Source organism: Erythrolamprus reginae, chromosome 6, assembly GCF_031021105.1.
Source record: "Erythrolamprus reginae isolate rEryReg1 chromosome 6, rEryReg1.hap1, whole genome shotgun sequence".
NCBI classification, from domain to species: domain Eukaryota; kingdom Metazoa; phylum Chordata; class Lepidosauria; order Squamata; family Dipsadidae; genus Erythrolamprus; species Erythrolamprus reginae.
The window spans coordinates 76590872-76611326 of NC_091955.1; the positions used below are offsets into that span (position 1 = coordinate 76590872).

At 39.1% G+C, this 20455-nt stretch overlaps 1 protein-coding gene and 1 long non-coding RNA gene across 2 annotated transcripts in view; one reads left to right on the top strand and one right to left on the bottom strand.

Moving 5' to 3' along the window:
- Nucleotides 1–5901: 5901 nt before the first annotated feature.
- On the bottom strand, nucleotides 5902–10232 carry LOC139169047 (uncharacterized). Its single transcript, XR_011559418.1, has 3 exons — nucleotides 10072–10232; nucleotides 8138–8209; nucleotides 5902–6268 (listed from the first exon to the last, which is right to left on the bottom strand). It is a non-coding gene; the product is annotated as an uncharacterized lncRNA (long non-coding RNA).
- A 74-nt stretch (nucleotides 10233–10306) lies between these two features.
- Nucleotides 10307–20455, top strand: part of ATP6V0A4 (ATPase H+ transporting V0 subunit a4) — a 60015-nt gene continuing 49866 nt past the window's right edge. Inside the window, exons 1-3 of the mRNA XM_070756312.1 lie at nucleotides 10307–10386; nucleotides 11311–11467; nucleotides 15187–15315. Coding sequence (XP_070612413.1) covers nucleotides 15199–15315 — 117 coding nt within the window. The 5' untranslated portion in view covers nucleotides 10307–10386; nucleotides 11311–11467; nucleotides 15187–15198. The remainder of the gene's footprint in view (nucleotides 10387–11310; nucleotides 11468–15186; nucleotides 15316–20455) is intronic.

Consider the following 20455-nt stretch of genomic DNA (forward strand, 5'->3'; position numbering starts at 1 on the left):
TCGAGTGGAGGAGTGAATGGCTCTTCTGGTGAAGTATCTTTGGAAATTTTCAAGGGTGTTGATGTTCGAGATGTGGTGTGGGTTCCAGACAGATGAACTGAAAGATGAATTTGCAGTGAAATATGTTAAAACAAAATGCATAAGTCACGCCCACAGTGTGGTAGTAAAAATTTTGGTAGCCCACCACTGACCACCACTGACCTACCGGTATATCTTCTGGGGTGTGTGTTCAAGTATGAATCCAATTTGCTTACATGACATGAGCAAATATTTATCTGTAAATCAAGGCAGAAGAACAAGAACATGTAAACCTACCTTTTCACCTAATCCAGGTTGCTTTAGGTTTCAAAATTCACAATGCTTGTGACAGCCTCCACCTGACTCCAGTGGGTTATTCTTGTTAGATCTGCCTTTTTGTTTGTTGATATTGTGGCTGGATGAGGATGGCTTGTTCTCCCCTTGCCATGCATGACACAGCCGTCGTATTTACACAGCAGTCAAATGGCTCATCGAATGCCACAAAATAACATTCTCCTTTGAAGCCAGGATTCCTTGAGTCTTGATCTTGTTTTCCAAATATCCTCCTGTTTTTAATATATACATGTGCACTTTTCTATTGGCTAGAAATAAACATATTTGAAACATTGGGTTTCATCAAAATTCAAAATACCAAGTCAAATGTATATTTCTATTTTTTCTTCCTCTGATTATAGTGATTTCTCTCTTGATCTGGCACTAAATATGAGGAGGAAGAGAGGGGAGCGCCTTCTAAGGAGCTAAAGAGGGGTAACCAGCTTGCCTGATTAGAAAAATGAGAAACAATAGTAAGATTAAGTTTATTTATTTGGAGGACTGTGTACAGTTCTGGTCAATTTGGAGTACTGTGTACAGTTCTGGTCACCACGCCTCAAAGAGGATATAACAGAAGTGGAAAAGGTGCAAAAAAAGGACAACAAGAATGATCAAGGAAATGGAGCACCTCCCTTATGAAACCAGGTTGCAACGCCTTGGTTTCTTCAGCCTTGAAAGACGGCGTTTAAGAAGTGACTTGATTGAAGTGTATAAAATCATGCATGGGATAGAAAAGGTGGATAGAGAAAAATTATTTCCTCTATCACACAATACTAGGACGAGGGGCACTCCCTAAAGCTCATAGGTAAGAAAGCGAGGACAAATAAAGGGAAATATTTCTTCACCCAGAGGGTCAATGTTTTATGGAATTCACTTTCAGAAGAGGTCGTGACAGCTGTCAGCCTGGATAGCTTCAAGGCAGGATTAGACAGATTCAGGGATGCCAAGTGTATCAGTGATTATTGAAATGGATGTCCAAGTGCCACCTCTATGTTGGTTGAGACAGGCAGGATTCCCTTAGGTACCATTTGTTGGGGGTCAAGGGAAAGGGAGGGTTTTGCCTTCTCTTTCTTCTCAAGATCCCCATGGACAATTGATGGGCCACTGCGTGACACACAATGCTGGACTTGATTGGCTTTGGCCCGATTCAGCATGGCTCTTCTTATGTTCTTATGTTATGTTCTTAAGTAAATTATATCCCGATCTGATTATCTACCTACTTACTTACTTACTTACTTACTTACTTATTTATTGGATTTATATGCCGCCCCTCTCCGAAGACTCGGGGCGCCTAACAGCAATCATAAAACAGCGTACAATAATAATCCAATACTAAAAACGATTAAAAACCCATTAATATACAAAACCAAACATACATACAGACATACCATGCATAAAATTGTAAAGGCCTAGGGGGAAAGGGAATCTCAGTTCCCCCATGCCTGGAGGCAGAGGTGGGTTTTAAGTAGCTTACGAAAGGCAAGGAGGGTGGGGGCAAGTCTAATCTCTGGGGGGGGAGTTGGTTCCAGAGGGCCGGGGCCACCACAGAGAAGGCTCTTCCCCTGTGTCCCGCCAAGTGGCATTGTTTAGTTGACGGGACCCGGAGAAGACCCACTCTGTGAGACCTAACTGGTCGCTGGGATTCGTGCAGCAGAACTTTGATTCCCACCATCACTTTTAGGTCCTAGCTTGAACATTGAATGGGAAGCGAAGGAAGTTGCTTTAATTCAGGGGTAAAATGCTCCCTGTTCACTTGTGCCTGTCAGTCGTCAAAGAGCCGGTAGAGAAGGGAGGGTGAGGTTCTGCCCACCCTCTGTGCATGCGCAGAATGCTTTGCGCATGCGCAGAGAGTAAAAGAACCCAAATGGCAGCATCTGGACAGGTGAGTGGAGCAGGTGGATTCCCTTCGTGACCTGTTCTCTGACAAATGAAAGGCACATGTGAACTGGGAGGATTTTAGAAACATAGAAACATAGAAGACTGAAGGCAGAAAAAGATCTCATGATCCATCTGCCCTTATACTATCTTCTGTATTTTATCTTAGGATGGATATGTATGTTTATCCCAGGCATGTTTAAATTCAGTTACTGTGAATTTACCAACCACATCTGCTGGAAGTTTGTTCCAAGGATCTACTACAATTTGAGAGAGTTGGACTAGATGACCGACAAGGTCCCTTCCAACTCTAATAAATAAATAAATAAATAAATAAAAACATATAATCTTACCCTGGAAAGAAAGGAATGCATCCTTTTTTAAAAAAAAATGGCTTGTAAAAGCACAACAAAGAACATTGGGAGGGAGAAGTTTTTTATTTTTTATTTTTTATTTATTTAGTCCAATACACAATACACATTGAAGAAAATAGATATTTAGTAATACAGTGATCCCTCGATTTTCGCGATCTCAATCTTCGTGAAACGCTATATCGCGATTTTTCCACCCGATGATGTCACTCCTTTCCTTTCTCATCTTTCTTTCTCTCTCTCTTTCTCTATCTTGCTTCTTCCTCTCTCACACTCTCTTCCTCCCTCTCTCATCTCTTTCTTTCCTTCTCTCTCTTTCTCTATCTCTCCCCCTCTTGCTCTCGAGCGGCAAGCGAGCAGCCGGGCGGGTGAACGGGTGAACGGGCAAGCGGCAAGCGAGCGGCTGGGTGGGCGGGTGACGGGCAAGCGGCAAGCGAGCAGCCGGGCGGGCGGGTGAACGGGCAAGCGGCAAGCGAGCGGCTGGGCGGGCGGGTGATGGGCAAGCGGCAAGTGGCAAGCGATCTTGGGGTTTCCCCTTTGCCTGGGCAGCGGGAAGACCCAGGGAAGGTTCCTTCGGCTGCCCAGCAGCTGATCTGCTCCGCAGTGCGGCAGCAGCGAGGAGCCGAAGATGGGGTTTCCCCTTTGCCTGGGCAACGGGGAAACACCATCTTCGGCTCCTCGCTGCTGCCGCGCTGCGGAGCAGATCAGCTCCTGGGCGGCCGAAGGAACCTTCCCTGGGTGCCGCCCGCCGCCCACGCAAACTCCACCATCTGCGCATGTGCGGCCATGAAAAAAAGGGCGCGCATGCGCAGATGGTGTTTTTACTTCCGCAACCCTACATTGTGAAAAATCAATTATCGCGAGGGGTCTTGGAACGGAACCCTCGCGATACTCGAGGGATCACTGTATAACTAAAGAAACGAATAGAAGAAAAGATATAAAAGTATAGGTGAACATATTTGAAAGGAAGAAAAGATAAATGAGATAAGGAGAGACAGTGGAGGAGTGAAGGGCTCTTCTGGTGAAGTATCTTTGGACATTTTCAAGGGGGTTGATGTCCAAGATGTGGTATGGGTTCCAGACAGATGAACTGTATTCAAGGATGGGTCTGGCAAAAGTTTTGTAGGCTCTGGTGAGTAGTGTGAGATTGCCAGAGCAGAAGCTGCGTAGGATCAAGTTAACAACTCTAGTTAACTCTAAGTTTCTTTTAGTTTTCTCCAGATTGAACTTGTTTCTTCCTCTGGTGTATCTAATTTAGCACCTTACAGCTGCAGAAATGTGAAGTGGATCTGCTGACTTTAAATGACTAAATTATATGCTTCTATAGGTAGCTTCTGACATCTTGAGAACTGAGACGTGGTTAATGTTTCTCTTAGGGACCATTTTCTCCTATATAAACCACTTTGCAAAATGCATTTTAGATCCTTGTTTTACTTCATGTGATTTAAGATTTCTTCCCAAAGGTGGCTTCACTCCTTGGAGATGCCAAAAATTTGGGTAAGATATTTCATTGCCATATCATGGTCTTGGTTTCTTCTCTGATCCAACAATTAGTATCACATTTTAGTACAGGCATTTATCTATTATAGGGCCAAGGTGACGCAGCAGGTAGAGTGCTGTACTGCAGGCCACTGAAGCTGACTGTAGATCTGTAGGTCAGCGGTTCAGATCTCATCACTGGCTCAAGGTTGACTCAGCCTTCCATCCTTCCGAGGTGGGAAAATGAGGACCCGGATTGTGGGGGCAATATGCTGGCTCTGTTAAAAAGTGCTATTGCTGAGTCTAAGGAGAAGGGCGACATAAAAATCAAATAAATAAAATAAATAAAAATAAATTGGATACTTCTATCTGCCTTGGTTAGGTCTATATCTTCAATGCTTTTCCCTCGTTAAATTACAGCAAAAATTAAATAAATGGTGTGTTACGGAACAAAAACAATTTTTTTTAGCAAGCCTTGAGTTCGTTTTACACAGAGGTGGGCTGCTAAGGTGGAACAGTGACATGTGTTTGCCCCCGTGGCTTTGAGTGCTACCAGAATCCAGCACAATTCTGCTATTGCACCTGGGCAGGTAGTGAAATCACGTGCAGACATGCAGGCACTGCATTCAAAAACTATGGAAGAGTTCCTGGAGCACCGGGGAACTGCCAGAGGACTCAAAAAGAGCTGCTGTAGCTCCCATCTTCAAGAAAGGGGGGAAAAACAGATCCAGGAAACTACAGACCTATCAGCCTGACCTCAATACCAGGGTAGATTTTGGAAAAGATAATCAAGCAACGAATCAATGAACACCTAGAATCAAACAAAGCAATAACCAAAAGCCAACATGGGTTTGTTAAAAAAGGCCATGCCAGACTAATCTTAAAGCATTCTTTGACAAAGTGACAAAATTAGTGGAACAGGGGAATGCTGTCGATATGGTTTACTTGGACTTCATTAAGGCTTTTGACAAAGTAGACCATAACCTACTACTAAACAAAGTTTAAAAATGTGGCATGGACAACACCACCACCAGATGGATTCAAAACTGGCTAACCAACTGCATTCAACATGTAGTGCTCAATGGAACTACGTCTACATGGAGGGATTTATGCAGTGGAGTACCCCAAGGCTCTTTTTAGGCCCAGTACTCTTCAACTTCTTCATCAATGACTTGGACGAGGGGATAGATGGGGAACCCATCAAATTTGCAGATGACACCAAACTGGCAGGAATAGCCAACAATCCAGGATAGACACAAAATACAGAAGGATCTTGACAAGTTGGCCATCTCTGGGTCCTGTCCATGAAACAATGTCATCTGGCGGGACCCAGGGGAAGAGCCTTCTCTGTGGCAGCCCCAACCCTCTGGAATCAACTCCCCCCGAAGATTAGGACTGCCCCCACCCTCCTTGCCTTTGGCAAACTCCGTGAAACCCACCTCTGTCATCAGGCATGGGGAAATTGATTCCCCTGGGCCGTTTCCACTTTATGTATTGTTTATGTGAGATGTATGATTGTTGTTTTATATTAAGGGTTTTAAATTGTTTTAATCATTGGATTTGTACTGTTCTGTTGTTGTGAGCCGCTCCGAGTCTTCAGAGAGGGGCGGCATACAAATCTAATAAATAATAATAATAATAATAATAATAATAATAATAATAATAATAGTAGTAGTAGTAGTAGTAGTAGTAGTAGTAGTAGTAGTAGTAAGAAATGTCCGGACTGAAGTACAGTATTGAATTTGTCAGCGCAAATCAGGAAATTTTTAATTTTCTTTATTTAATTCAAAATTTTGCCAAATCCTGAAATCTCCACCAACAGAGAAGGAAAGAATCTGAGATAAAAAGAGGAAGAATGAAAGAGGAAGAATGAAACGGGGAGGTGTCTCCATTTCTATCAAAACTTTATTATGTTGTTTATAGCAACACCTTGCTGCTGACATAACATTATTTGTGTTTATCACACAGGTCTCAAGTTGAAAGGTTTTTAGGCAAAGAGTTTGCTTGGTTTCTTTCTTTCTTTCTTTCTTTGGGTTTTTTTCCTCTTTTGCAATTTATGACTTAGCAGGCATTGTTCTTTTTAGTCCAGTTTGGTCCAGTTTTAAGCCACATGTCTAGAAAGCCCATGTCAGTCCAGTATTTCATTTGCTGCTCTGTTATTCTGGAAGCGGCTTCAGACTTCTCTGCAATACCTGGAAACAAGAAAAGGAGGCTGAGTAAAGGAGGTGAGATCTTAGCGGGGATATTTTACTGAAAGAGTAGTAGATCCTTGGAACAAACTTCCAGCAGACGTGGTAGATAAATCCATAGTAACTGAATTTAAACATGCCTGGGATAAACATATATCCATCCTAAGATAAAATACAGAAAATAGTATAAGGGCAGACTAGATGGACCATGAAGTCTTTTTCTGCCGTCAGACTTCTATGTTTCTATGTTTCTATGATTATTATTTATTGGATTTGTATGCCGCCCCTCTCCGAGGACTTGGGGTGGCTTACAACATATAAAATAAACAATATAAACATCCTAATTAATTGATTGCATTGATTGATTGATTGATTGATTGATTGGGTTGATTGATTGAGGCTATTTTTCCCAATAAGGAGAGTTATAGGTTGGACCACTATCCAAGTCTTTTTGAATGTCTGTAATTAGTTTTTCATAGTAGTCTTTTTCAAAGGTACTACAATTTGGTGTGATCCATAACTGTTAAATAATAATTAAAAAATACACCTTAAACAATTAACAGTGAGGGGTAGTATACATCCACTATAGGAAATGAAACCATAGGTCATTTGTCACTGAAATGTTAACTAGATAGTTGACATAACTATTTCTTTCTCTCTTTCTTTTTAATCCTTTCTCTCTCCTTTCTGCCTTTTGACTTTCCCTATATCTTCATTCCCTTTCATTTTTTACTTTATGTCAACAGTTGTGGTGGATTGTACTCTACATTTTAGGGCCTACTGCATTTTCCTAAAGAAAATGAGTTTAAAATATGACGAATATTTTTTCCCCCATGAACAAGATATGATCATCCTCTCTCTTCTGCAGTCATTAAATAATGCAGGCTTTGATCAAATAACTAAATATATATTTCAAAACCAGTAATTAACACTTGATGGGACTGGATGTTTAGGTTCTCTAATTGCTAGTGTACTGATCTAATTATAACTTTAAAGTAAAAAAAGCCAACCAGTGCCCAGAAGCAATAGATGAATGATATAGTCGTGGTTTTAAATAGCGTGATGATTCATTAGTAATGATTGACAAGTGTATCAGTCTGATAATATTTATATTATACGGATTTCTAAGCTTTACCATAATTCCCTTGTACTGGAAGCATCTGTGGATATTTGTAGTAGAGTAATTGAGATATTTTCTACTTTTCCCTTCCCCCTAGGCTTATAGAATTTATACATGGTATGCTTGTATGTACGATTGGTTCTTTAAATTGGGGCTTTAAAGATTATTTTTAATATTAGATTTGTTCACATTGTCTTTTTTATTGTTGTTAGCCGCCCCGCGTCTTCGGAGAGGGGCGGCATACAAAGAATAGAATAGAATAGAATAGAATAGAATTTTTATTGGCCAACTGTGATTGGACACACAAGGAATTTGTCTTGGTGCATATGCTCTCAGCGTACATAAAATAAAATATACATTTGTCAAGAATCATGTGGTACAACACTTAATGATTGTCATAGGGGTCAAATAAGCAATGAAGAAGCAATATTAACAAATACAAAATACAAAATACAAATACAAATACTTTAGAATGAAGGGGTAGCAGTAGTTCAACCTTTGGGCTGAATATATATTCTTTGCTTGCTGAATATATTAATTACATTTCAAGTTTAGGTAATAAAGTTGTAGACAAAAACAAGAACTGGTTTTCCATCTGTAGTGTACGGTAGATTCTTGTTGCATGTTTCTCAGGATATGTGTTGGCATTCACACATGGCAAAAGCACTTAGACTTCTATACCACTTCACAATGCTTTACAGCCCCCTCTAAGATGTTTTACTCTCAGCAATCTGCATCCTCATTTTACTGACCTCGGAAGGATGTAAGGCTAAGTCAACCTTGAACCGGTCAGGATCGCACTCCTGGCAATAGGCAGAATTAACCTTAAAAAGAAGCAATGGGTGGAAACTAAATAAAGAGAGAAGTAACTTAGAAATACGTTAGAACTAAGGGAAAATTTCCTGACAGAACAATTAACCAGTGGAACAGCTTGCCTCCAGAAGTTGTGAATGCTCCAACACTGGAAGTTTTAAAGATGTTGGATAACCATTTATCTGAAGTATTGTAGGGTTTCCTGCCTAAGCAGAAGGGTGGACTAGAAGACCTCCAAGATCCCTTCCAACTCTGTTCTTATCATTATACCTCTGTTGTTATCATTATACCTTATACAATTCTGCATTCTAATTACTGGGATTTCTAACTTTGACGGTAGTTGATCACTTTTTCTTATGGCTATGTTTGAACTTCAAAAGATAAAATACCATTTAAAACCTGCCATGTTATAGTTTAAAAAGCAAATACTGAGAAGCAGAGTAAGCCTGAATTGTGTTTGATTCCAAATAACAATATGCAGCGCTCAAAAAAATAAAGGGAACACTTAAACAACACAATATAACTCCAAGTAAATCAAACTTCTGTGAAATCAAACTGTTCACTTAGGATTGCCCCCACCCTCCTTGCCTTTCGTAAACTCCTTAAGACCCACCTCTGCCGTCAGGCATGGGGGAACTGAGACATCTTCCCCAGGCCTATATAGTTTATGTATGGTATGTTGTGTGTATGTTTTTTAAATTATGGGTTTTTAGTTTTTTTTAAATTAGATTTGTATTTTACATTGTTTTCTACTATTGCTGTGAGCCGCCCCGAGTCTGCGGAGAGGGCCGGCATACAAAATAGATAGATAGATAGATAGATAGATAGATAGATAGATAGATAGATAGATAGATAGATAGATAGATAGATTAAATAAATAAATAAATTAAATAAACAAACAAACAAATAATCAATTTCACATGCTGTTATGCACATTCAACTTTGCACAGAACAAAGTATTCAATGAGAATATTTCATTCATTCAGATCTAGGATGTGTTATTTGAGTGTTCCCTTTATTTTTTGAGCAGTATATAAATAAACAAAGTAACAGGCTAACATTGGTAGTCCTAAAACAGGTTAGGCCATGTTTCAAGAAAACTTTATAGTCTAAAAACAAGGAACCTCCCTGACATTTCCTCCCCTCTCCTGTTATTACCCAACACCTTAAACTTTTATTGGCTAATTTAATGATTTCTGCTGCAGGAATGAGTGCATACCAACAAACACAAAAGCATGAAGGTAGTGCTTGAAATATTTTTAAACACCTGCTCTTCACACAAGTACTGCGTATGTATTTGCTGGCGTTACTGAAAAACCAACAGTACATCTTACACTGTGGAGTCTTCGGAGAGGGGCGGCATACAAATCTAATAAATTATTATTAAATTATTATTATCACTATGTTGACAGCATGCTTACAAATTCAACCCAAAAGAATGAACCCTTTCAAGATAATATGCAGGGTAGATTCTCCTTTCCTGGATGTAGCTCTTTGTTTTTCTAAGTTCTGGACCTTCTTCTTAAGCATAAAACCTATCAGGAGAGACTTAATGAACTAACAATGCTCCCAGCTCTTACTGGCTTGCAAGCTCGGGCTACAAAAATGGTGGAAGGTCTTAAGCATAAAACGTATCAGGAAAGACTTCATGAACTCAATCAGAATAGTCTGGAGGACAGAAGGGAAAGGGGGGACATGATCGAAACATTTAAATATGTTAAAGGGTTAAATAAGGTTAAGGAGGGAAGTGTTTTTAACAGGAAAGTGAACACAAGAACAAGGGAACACAATCTGAGGTTAGTTGGGGGAAAGATCAGAAGCAACATGAGAAAATATAATTTTACTGAAAGAGTAGTAGATGCTTGGAACAAACCTCCAGCAGACGTGGTTGGTAAATCCACAGTAACTGAATTTAAACATGCCTGAGATAAACATAGATCCATCCTAAGATAAAATACAGGAGGTCTTTTTTCTTCCATCAATCTTCTGTTTCTATATTTCTCTTCCCTGTTGCAAGTCTCCCTCCCTTCCTGAAGGGGGTGCTATGCTCACTCACAACCAATTTCCTTCTTCCTTTAATCGCTTGCAGGAAGACTAGGGCAATAAATAGCAGAAGGAAAGGTTTCTGGGAAGGGGTTGAGAAAGAACTAAGCAGCAAGAACCTTCCTCATTTCTGCTTTCTTCCAAGGTTGGTTGGTTTTTTTCCCGTTGGTTTCTTTTGACTCTCTTTGTCAACCCAGCCCATTGCACAGAGTTGTCCTTGCAGGAAAAATATGAGATACTGCCCATGCTACCTTGAGCTCCTGCACACACAAAAAAGGCAGGATATACAGTAAAGGAAATATTAATTGTGAATGATGATAGCACTGCCTTTTCAAATATATTCTTTAGTCCTAATCTATAGCCATGCCTAGCTATGAATACAAACAACATTAGGGAATGAGACAAGGGGAAAAACAAAACTTTCCCCTTTTCCTAGATGTTGTGAATGTGGTTGTGAAGGCTTGAAACATAGTGTTTTTAGGCAGCAAACAAACTTGGAAACATGCCCTACTTAAAGCAATTGGGTATGACTTGGGCCACAGTCTTTGTTGATTAATGAGTTGCATATAATGACTTAAATAACCCAAGTACTAACTTCTCTGTAGCATAGAATTTTAAAAAATGAAATTGTATGTGTGTGTATGTATGTACAGACACACACAGAGCATATATATTATATACAGATACCATTCTCCACAAAAGGGATAACTGTTTGCTTTTATATTAATTTCCCTATTTTTAGGGCTTGTTTTAGGAATAAACTACAAACAATTATACCCTGATAAGTACAGGCATGTATCATGTATCAATATAACATGGTTTGTGGTTACTTTTAAAATGACAAAGTTAGGGAAATTAATGTTGTAAAACAGGAACACCGTTGAGTTCCAATTAAGCTGATTTATTAGTTATGCCTATACACAAGAAATCTGATCAAATGAGCAATCGGCACTAAATTGGTACTAGATAAGAATTAATGGCATTTAAGATGGGCTGGGCTTGTGGGAATGTAACAATTCCAGAATGATTCCTCTCTTGTCCCCATGCTCTGCTTCTCCTTCTCCTATAGCGTGTGATCTGAGCTTCAGCTTCAATATGCACCAATCCTTGTTGCTATATTTTTAAAATATAGTAGATAATTGTGGGGCTATAACACTGCTGCTTTGGTATACATAACCTGCAGGGGTCAGTGAAATTTGTCTTCTTTTGTTCCTGCAGTATTGCTGGTAAGTACTGAGATGGAAAAAACTTTGTGTATATAAGTTTGTGTATGTGTCTGCGAGAGAATGTGAATGTGTATATGTGTTTATATTTCTTTGGGAATAAATTATAATTTAATTAGATAGATAGATAGATAGATAGATAGATAGATAGATAGATAGATAGATAGATAGATAGATACTTATATATATCTCCCATTTATTCTTAAAGACATATAAACAGACATACATAGTATGTATGTACAGTAGTCCCTCACCTATCGCTGGTGTTACGTTCAAGACCTGGCCGCGATAGGTGAAATCCGCGATGGAGAATTTATCGACTGATAGTACTTATTTAAGTATTTATATTGTAATTGTTTGGTAAGTTTTCATTGTTTTAAGTGTTTATAAACCCTTCCCACACAGTATTTATTTTAGATACAGTATTTAAATACAGTATTTACAATTTTAGATATATATTTTTTTAAAAAAACCTGCCGATCGAGTTTGGCGGGCTGTTTAAATCTGCCGATCGACTTCCTCAGAAACCCGCGATGAAGTGAAGCCGCAGTAGGTGAAGCGCGGTATAGCGAGGGACTACTGTATGTATGTATGTATGTATGTATGTATGTATGTATGTATATATGTATGTATGCACTATGTATTCTATGCAGTCTGGTAGCAGTATCTCAAAACCTTGACAAAGAAAAACAATTTTCTCATGTTTACTTCAATATCTATATATGAGACAGAATAACTTAGTGTATATAAGTTTGTGTATGTGTCTGCGAGAGAATGTGAATGTATATATGTGTTTATATTTCTTTAGGAATAAATTATGATTTAATTAGATAGATAGATAGATAGATAGATAGATAGATAGATAGATAGATTGATAGATTGATAGATAGATAGATTGATTGATTGATAGATGATAGATAGATGATTGATAGATAGATAGATAGATAGATAGATAGATATAAGTACTGTATATATCTCCCATTTATTCTTAAAGACATATAAACAGACATACATTGCATGTATGTATGTATGTATGTATGTATGTATGTATGTATGCATGCATGCATGCAGTATGTATTCTATGCAGTCTGGTAGCAGTATCTCAAAACCCTGACAAAGAAAAACAATTTTCTCATGTTTACTTCAATATCTATATATGAGATGGAATAACTTAGTGTATATAAGTTTGTGTATGTGTCTGCGAGAGAATGTGAATGTGTATATGTGTTTATATTTCTTTAAGAATAAATTATGATTTAATTAGATAGATAGATAGATAGATAGATAGATAGATAGATAGATAGATACTTATATATATCTCCCATTTATTCTTAAAGACATATAAACAGACATACATATTATGTGTGTATGTATGTATGTATGTATGTATGTATGTATGTATGTATTTGTATGTATGCATGGGGTATGTATTCTATGCAGTCTGGTTAGCAGTATCTCAAAACCCTGACAAAGAAAAACAATTTTCTCATGTTTACTTCAATATCTATATATGAGACAGAATAACTTAGTGTATATAAGTTTGTATATGTGTCTGAGAGAGAATGAGAATGTTTAATACACAACCTGTAATATATATAGCCTGTAATATATATGCCATTTATTCTTAAAGACATATAAACACACATACATTGCATGTATATTTATGTGTGTGTGTGTGTGTTTGTGTGTTTATATGTCTTTAAGAATAAATGGGATATACACTGCTCAAAAAAATAAAGGGAGCACTCCAAGAACACATCCTAGATCTGAATGAATGAAATATCCTCATTGAATACGTTGTTCTGTACAAAGTTGAATGTGCACAACATCATGTGAAATTGATTGTCAATCAGTGTTGCTTCCTAAGTGGACAGTTTGATTTCACAGACGTTTGATTTACTTGGAGTTATACTGTGTTGTTTAAGTGTCCCCTTTAGTTTTTTGAGCAGTGTATATTACAGGATATATATTACACATTCACATTCTCTCTCAGACGCATACACCAACTGAGATACACCAAGTTATTCCATCTCATATTGAAGTAAACATGGGAAAATTGATTTTCTTTGCCAGGGTTTTGAGAGACTGCTGCCAGACTGCATGGAAAGAGTCTGCTCACCTGTTTGCTCCCTCTTTTAGGCAACTCACGAGTTTACAACACAGTCATCTTATTTTAATTATGTGTTTGCTTTTTCTTTTGAGTCTGTGTTGACTCCTGGCAGGTGCCTAGATAGGATTCCTGCAGTTTTCTTAGCCAGGCTTTTTGGGTGTGATTAGCCCTTGCATCCACCCTAGAGCTGGGAGAGAGAGAGAGTGACTGACTTAAGGCAGGACTAGAATTCATGGTCATCAGTCTTCTAGCCTGATTCCTTAACTACTACACCAAACTGGCTCTCATGCAATCATATTATGGCCTACATAAACTCATTGATGAGTTCAGTAAGGATATTGAAGAGGATATTGGATTGCATTTGCCCTTCACATGTGACCTTCTAGAAAAGTGCAGCAGGCCATCCAGTGTAGTTGCCATTGCTTTCCCAGGCTATTTACAGGGGGTGGACAAAAAAATGGAAACACGTGACTTTTTGGCATCATAATGTTTGAAACATAGAAACATAGAAGACTGACGGGAGAAAAAGACCTCGTGATCCATCTAGTCTGCCCTTATACTATTTCCTGTATTTTTATCTTAGGATGGATATATGCTTATCCCAGGCATGTTTAAATTCAGTTACTGTGGATTTACCAACCACGTCTGCTGGAAGTTTGTTCCAAGGATCTACTACTCTTTCAGTAAAATAATATTTTCTCATGTTGCTTTTGATCTTTCCCCCAACATGTTCAAATCAATCAAAACTTGACATATTTTAATGTTTTTGTAATTTTGTTATTTGATGTTTTTTTAAACTACCTTTCTTTTTACAGAAATTTAAGATAATTGGTTATAACCTTCTAGAAATGGCAGACCTCTCTGACTTTCAAAGAGGCCAAATTGTTTGTGCTCGAATGGCAGGCGCTAGTGTAACAGAAAGTGCCCAAATGTTTGGCGTTTCAAGAGGTAATGCTGCTTTAGTTCTTCGACCCGAGATGACTATCATACTGTATCCAGTAATAGAATTGACCTTGTATGGTTTCTTCAGTTTCTCCCAGAATAGAATAGAATAGAATAGAATGGAATAGAATTCTTTATTGGCCAAGTGTAAAAATTGAATAAATAAATAAATAATTGGGCACACAAGGAATTTGTCTTTGGTGCATATGCTCTCAGTGTACATAAAAGAAAATATACATTTGTCAAGAATCATGAGGTATGTCATAGGGGTCAAATAAGCAAGGAAGAAACAATATTTATAAAAATCTTAAGGATACAAACAACAAGTCATAAGTGGGAGGAGATGGGTGATAGGAGTGATGAGAAAAAAACTTGTAGTAATAGTAGTGCAGACTTGGTAAATAGTTTGACAGTGTTGAGGGAATTATTTGCTTAGCAGAGTGATGGCATTCGAGGGGAAAACTGTTCTTGTGTTCAGTTGTCTTGGTGTACCGTGCTCTGTAGTGATGTTTTGAGGATAGGAGTTGAAACAGTTTATGTCCAGCATGCGAGGGGTTAGTAAATATTTTCATATCTCTCTTTTTCACTCGTGCAGTATACGTTATTGACATGGCAATGCTTTGTGTTATTTAGCATTACTGACACACATCATCTTCTGTCTTTCTCCAAGAGAATAGGAAAGATGTCGTCCATGTTTCGGAGCGAAGAAATGTGTCTGAGGCAACTTTTTCTTCAGGTGGAGTCTGCCTACTGCTGTGTTGCAGAACTTGGAGAGCTGGGTTTGGTCCAGTTCCGAGATGTGAGTAGACACTAAAAGTAAACCAGCCTGTACTTCTCAGTTCCCCTAGAAAGGAGGGGAATGTCTTCTACAATAGCAAGAATGGAGACATTGTAGAGTTTAAAGATGCTAGACTAGCTCTGGGGAGATCCCTTTGAATCTGCCCTCAGTTAAGGCACCTTCAACAGTGCCTTAGTCACTGTTTCTCAATGTAATTTGGCCTTCTAAAAATAAAATTGAGACCGTTTGGTAAATTGCCTTGAGCACAGAAAAAAGGCATGGGATAAATTTAATGCACAAGAATGACAAGAACAAGAGGTTGCCACAACGAAGAGGGAGTCAAACTATTCTTCAAGGCACCTGAACAAGAAGCAATGGGTAGAAATTATTCAAGGAGAGAAGCCCTACATGGCATTGGGCCAGAATACATCTGGAACCGCCTTCTACCGCACAAGTCCCAGCAGCCGATAAGGTCCCACAGAGTTGGCCTTCTCCGGGTCCCATGGACCAAACAATGTCGTTTGGCGGGCCCCAGGGAAAGAGCCTTCTCTGTGGCGGCCCCGGCCCTCTGGAATCAACTCCCCCCAGAGATTAGAACGGCCCCCACCCTCCTTGTCTTTCACAAATTACTCAAGACCCACCTTTGTCGCCAGGCATGGGGGAGTTAGGATATTCCTTCCCCTAATAGGCCATTACAAGTTATGTATGGTATGTTTGTGTATATGTTTGGTTTTTATAATAAGGGTTTTTAGTTGTTTTATTAAATTGGATTGTTACATGTTGTTTTTTATCATTGTTGTTAGCCGCCCCGAGTCTTCGGAGAGGGGCGGCATACAAATCTAATAAATTGAATTGAATTGAACTATGATCTGGATGACTGAGAATCTCCATATATTGAACATTCTCCTATTGATCACAAATGTTGAGGAGTTTTGACTCCTTAAAGAGCCAAAATGATGTGAGCCAAAAATCAGCTGGCCGGCACACACATGCACGCTGGAACTGAGCTAGGGCAACGGCTTGCGTGCCAGCAGATATGGCTCCATGTGCCACCTGTGGCACCCGTGCCATAGGTTCGCCATCCTTGGTATAGTGTTTCCTGCCTAAGCAGGGGGTTGGACTAGAAGACCTCCAAGGTCCCTTCCAACTCTGTTATTGTCAAATGCACTTTGACAACTGCAACGGGGGAAAAGAGGAAAGAGAAAGTAGAATTGGAAAAGAAAAAGAAATATTCCGGAGGGGATTATTAACCTCACCTACTTGGGGTCTCCTTGTTCCGTCTGCCGCTGGCATGAAACACTCGACAATTTATTTTTAAGAGAATGTATTTCTTGATAAAATGAAATGGTGACCTTTGCTTGCGTAATATGCTCTACTCTCGGGAGGTGAAAATGCATCATCTTGAATATTTTATAACCCTGTACAGCAGAATGCTGAGATGAAAGATCAATAATGACAAGCAAGTTGAGTTTCTGGGAAAATTTCCTTTATTGCTGATTTTTCTTAGTGAGGGATCTTCAAATGTTTAGTGGAAAAAATAAAATACAACTTTGAAGTAACTAAGAAGAAGAAAAATGGAAAGGATATAAACTTCTTTAAAACAATTTAAAAAAAAAAACAAACTACAAAAAGATGTGTTTTTCAGGATCCTTCTCTGCATTAACGCACCACGCAAATAAAAAACAAACCAACGCAAAATAAGGATAGGGAAGAAAGTGCTTGTGTTATAGAACATGATATTTAGTGTAAAATAATGGAAAGTTGTTGATTTAGGACAGGGCTGTAAAGCCGGCAATCTAGATGTGTCATGTACTGGCCACGCCCACTCTGGTTTAGCAAAGGGGGGAAAATAGTCTCTATACACAGTGATGGGCTGCCAAATTTTTTACTGCCGCACTGTGGGTGTGGCTTATTTTGTGGGTGTTGCTTGATGGTCATGTGACTGTGTAGGAGTGGCTTGGCCATGTGACCAGGTGGGAGTGGCTTGACAATCATATGACCAGGAATGGCTTAAAGGTCATGTGACTGGGTGGGAGTGGCTTACTGACCAATGTAAGTTCTCAAATACAGTGGTACCTCGAGATACGAGTTTAATTCGTTCCGGACCTGGGCTCTTAAGTCGAGCAGCTCTTATCTCGAACGACTTTTCCCCATAGGAATTAATGTAAATAATTTTAATTGGTTCCAGCCGTCAAAAAACTCACAAAGTTAGTCTAAATTATGCAGAAAGACATGTTTTTAATGAAGAAATGTACATGTACATATAAATGAATAATGAAGTTTCTTTCACTTAACTTGTAAACTTTCTTAAACTTTTAAATTTACATATGTTCAACTTCTCTGCCACCCAATCCTGTAGGACAGAGGTCCCCAACCCTTTTTGCACCAGGGACCGGCTTTAAGCGATCAAGAGAGGAATGGGTGAATGAATGGACGGAGGGTGGGAAGGAAGGAAGGAAAGAGGGAAGGGACAGGAACAGAGGAAGGAAGCAAGGAAACTTATGAAAGGGGAGAGTAAGAGAGGAATGAGTGAAGGGAGGGAGGGAGGGAAGAAGGTGGGAAGGAGAAAGAAAAGAAGAAATAGAAGGGAAGGTAAAAGAGAGAAAGAAAAAGAGAAAGAAAGAAAGCTGCAAGCACCCCCCCCGAGCCCCCCAGGCCGGCTGCAACCTTTTAAAACACGTGCGCCGCTTCGCAGCTGTCTCCTGAAGCCGAACGCGGAAGTTAGCGTTTGGCTTCAGGAGACAGCTCCTTGGCGCTTGTATCTCGAATTTGGGCTTGTAAGTAGAACAAAAATATCTCTCCCCTCCCAGCTCTTATCTCGAGTTGCTCTTAAGTAGAGCAGCTCTTATGTCGGGGTTCCACTGTAGATGCTTGGTCTCTTTTTCAGTTGATTAAGTCACATTATTTGAATAGCCACAAAGAAGACAAATAATAGACAGCATTATTTTTTGAGGAGTCCAGTAACATTTTAAGATTTTTTACTGAAACCACAAGGTTCAGTATGATAACAGATTAGGCAAGTAGCTCAATTTTCTTTAATTGCTATCAAAGTTCAGTTCTAGACAATGATTAAAATGATTAAAGCGTTTATGGGTAAAAACACACTATTTAATTATTTCCTATTTTAAAAGACATATTAAGGTACTAGAGAAGGAAGGACAATAAAAAAAACTATTAAGTATTCAATAAATAGTGCAGAAATGACGCTGCTGTGATGCTGTGAGTTTGACACCATAGTTCCCTCTAAGCTGAGCAGTGAGCAATCGCTCACTTAAAAATCATCATCAACTCAGAGTTTTCCAAACCTGCCCAGAAGCCGAGAGGGAAAGAGGGAAGGAGAGAGAGAGGAAGAGAGGAAGAGAGAGAAAGAGATAGAAAAAAGAGAGGAAGGAAAAGAGAAAGAAAAAGAATGGGAGTAAGGAAGAGAGAAAGAAAATCAAAATCTAGTTTGAAACTAGCTCAACTATTTAAGTGGCATTTTGATATTGATAGAATTGCCCTATTATGAGCTCACTGTTATAGACACACAGTACAGTATTTTATTTTGAAATTCTCTGAGGCAAAACAGGGTGGGTTTTTTATTTGTTTGTTTGTTTGTTTGTTTGTTTATTTATTTATTTTTTCTGTGCTGCCCATTCCCGAAGGGACTGCCGCTCAGACACTATACTTTTCCGCCCACCGCAAAAAAAAATTAGAGGGAACACTGTTTGACACCCCTGATTTAGGATGCTTTCCTTTGCCTGTTTATTAAGTTTGCACTTAGTGCTGTTGTGTTTGTTTATATCCAAACGTAATAGATGTAGAATAATTACTATTCTAGCCTCAGTTAACTTTGTTTTGAGCCTGGCTCCCTTGAAAGAAGCAAAGTAATGTAAAATAGTAATTTAAATAGATACCATCACGTCAGGCCCAGTTTCTACTCTCTTCTCCTGACCTCAGTGATAATTACAGTAGTCCCTCGCTATACCGCGCTTCACCTACTGCGGCTTCACTTCATTGCGGCTTTTCAAGAAATATTAATAAGAAAAATCATTCGCGGATCTTCGCTGGTTCGCGGGTTTCTGAGGAAGTCGATTGGCAGATTTAAACAGCCCGCCGAACTCGATCGGCAGGTTTTTCAAAAAAAATATATCTAAAATTGTAAATACTGTATTTAAATACTGTATCTAAAATAAATATTGTGTGGGAAGGGTTTATAAACACTTAAAACAATGAAAACTTACCAAACAATTACAATATAAATACTTAAATAAGTACTATCAGTCGATAAATTCCCCATCGCGGATTTCACCTATCGCGGCCGGGTCTGGAACGTAACACCAGCGATAGGTGAGGGACTACTGTACTGGCTGGATCTTGTATGGATATTTCCCTGATACCTTCTGAGTCTGACTATCTGTTTTATTCTTTGTCTCTCCATTTTTCTACTTCTCTCTTCTCCCCCCCCCAAAAACTTTATTAATTTTCAATAAAAAGACATACAAACTTACAAACATTTAAACACATAATAGGGGTTACAATTACCCCTCTTTTCTTGAAGTCAATTTTTAATACAGAAAAAAGGATAAAATCTTAAATCTTTAAGTCAAACTAATATTCTAATTGAAAAGAAGAATTTTGTTTACATATTCTAATAAACATAGAGTTAAATTTATAAAAAAAGAAAAACCAACAACAATGCAACAACAAAAAATATCAATAACATTTGATCGTGCAGAATGCAGCTGCGAGAGTAGTCATGGGCCTACCTAGGTATGCCCATGTTTCACCAACACTCCGCAGTCTGCATTGGTTGCCGATCAACTTCCGGTCACAATTCAAAGTGTTGGTTATGACCTTTAAAGCCCTTCATGGCACTGGACCAGAATATCTCTGAGACCGCCTGCTGCCGCACGAATCCCAGTGACCAATTAGGTCCCACAGAGTGGGCCTTCTCCGGGTCCCGTCAACTAAACAATGTCGGTTGGCGGGCCCCAGGGGAAGAGCCTTCTCTGTGGCGGCCCCGGCCCTCTGGAACCAACTCCCCCCGGAGATTAGAACTGCCCCTACTCTCCTTGCCTTTCGTAAGCTCCTTAAGACCCACCTGTGTCGTCAGGCATGGGGGAACTGAGACATCTCCCCCGGGCATATACAATTTATGAATGGTATGTGTGTATGTATG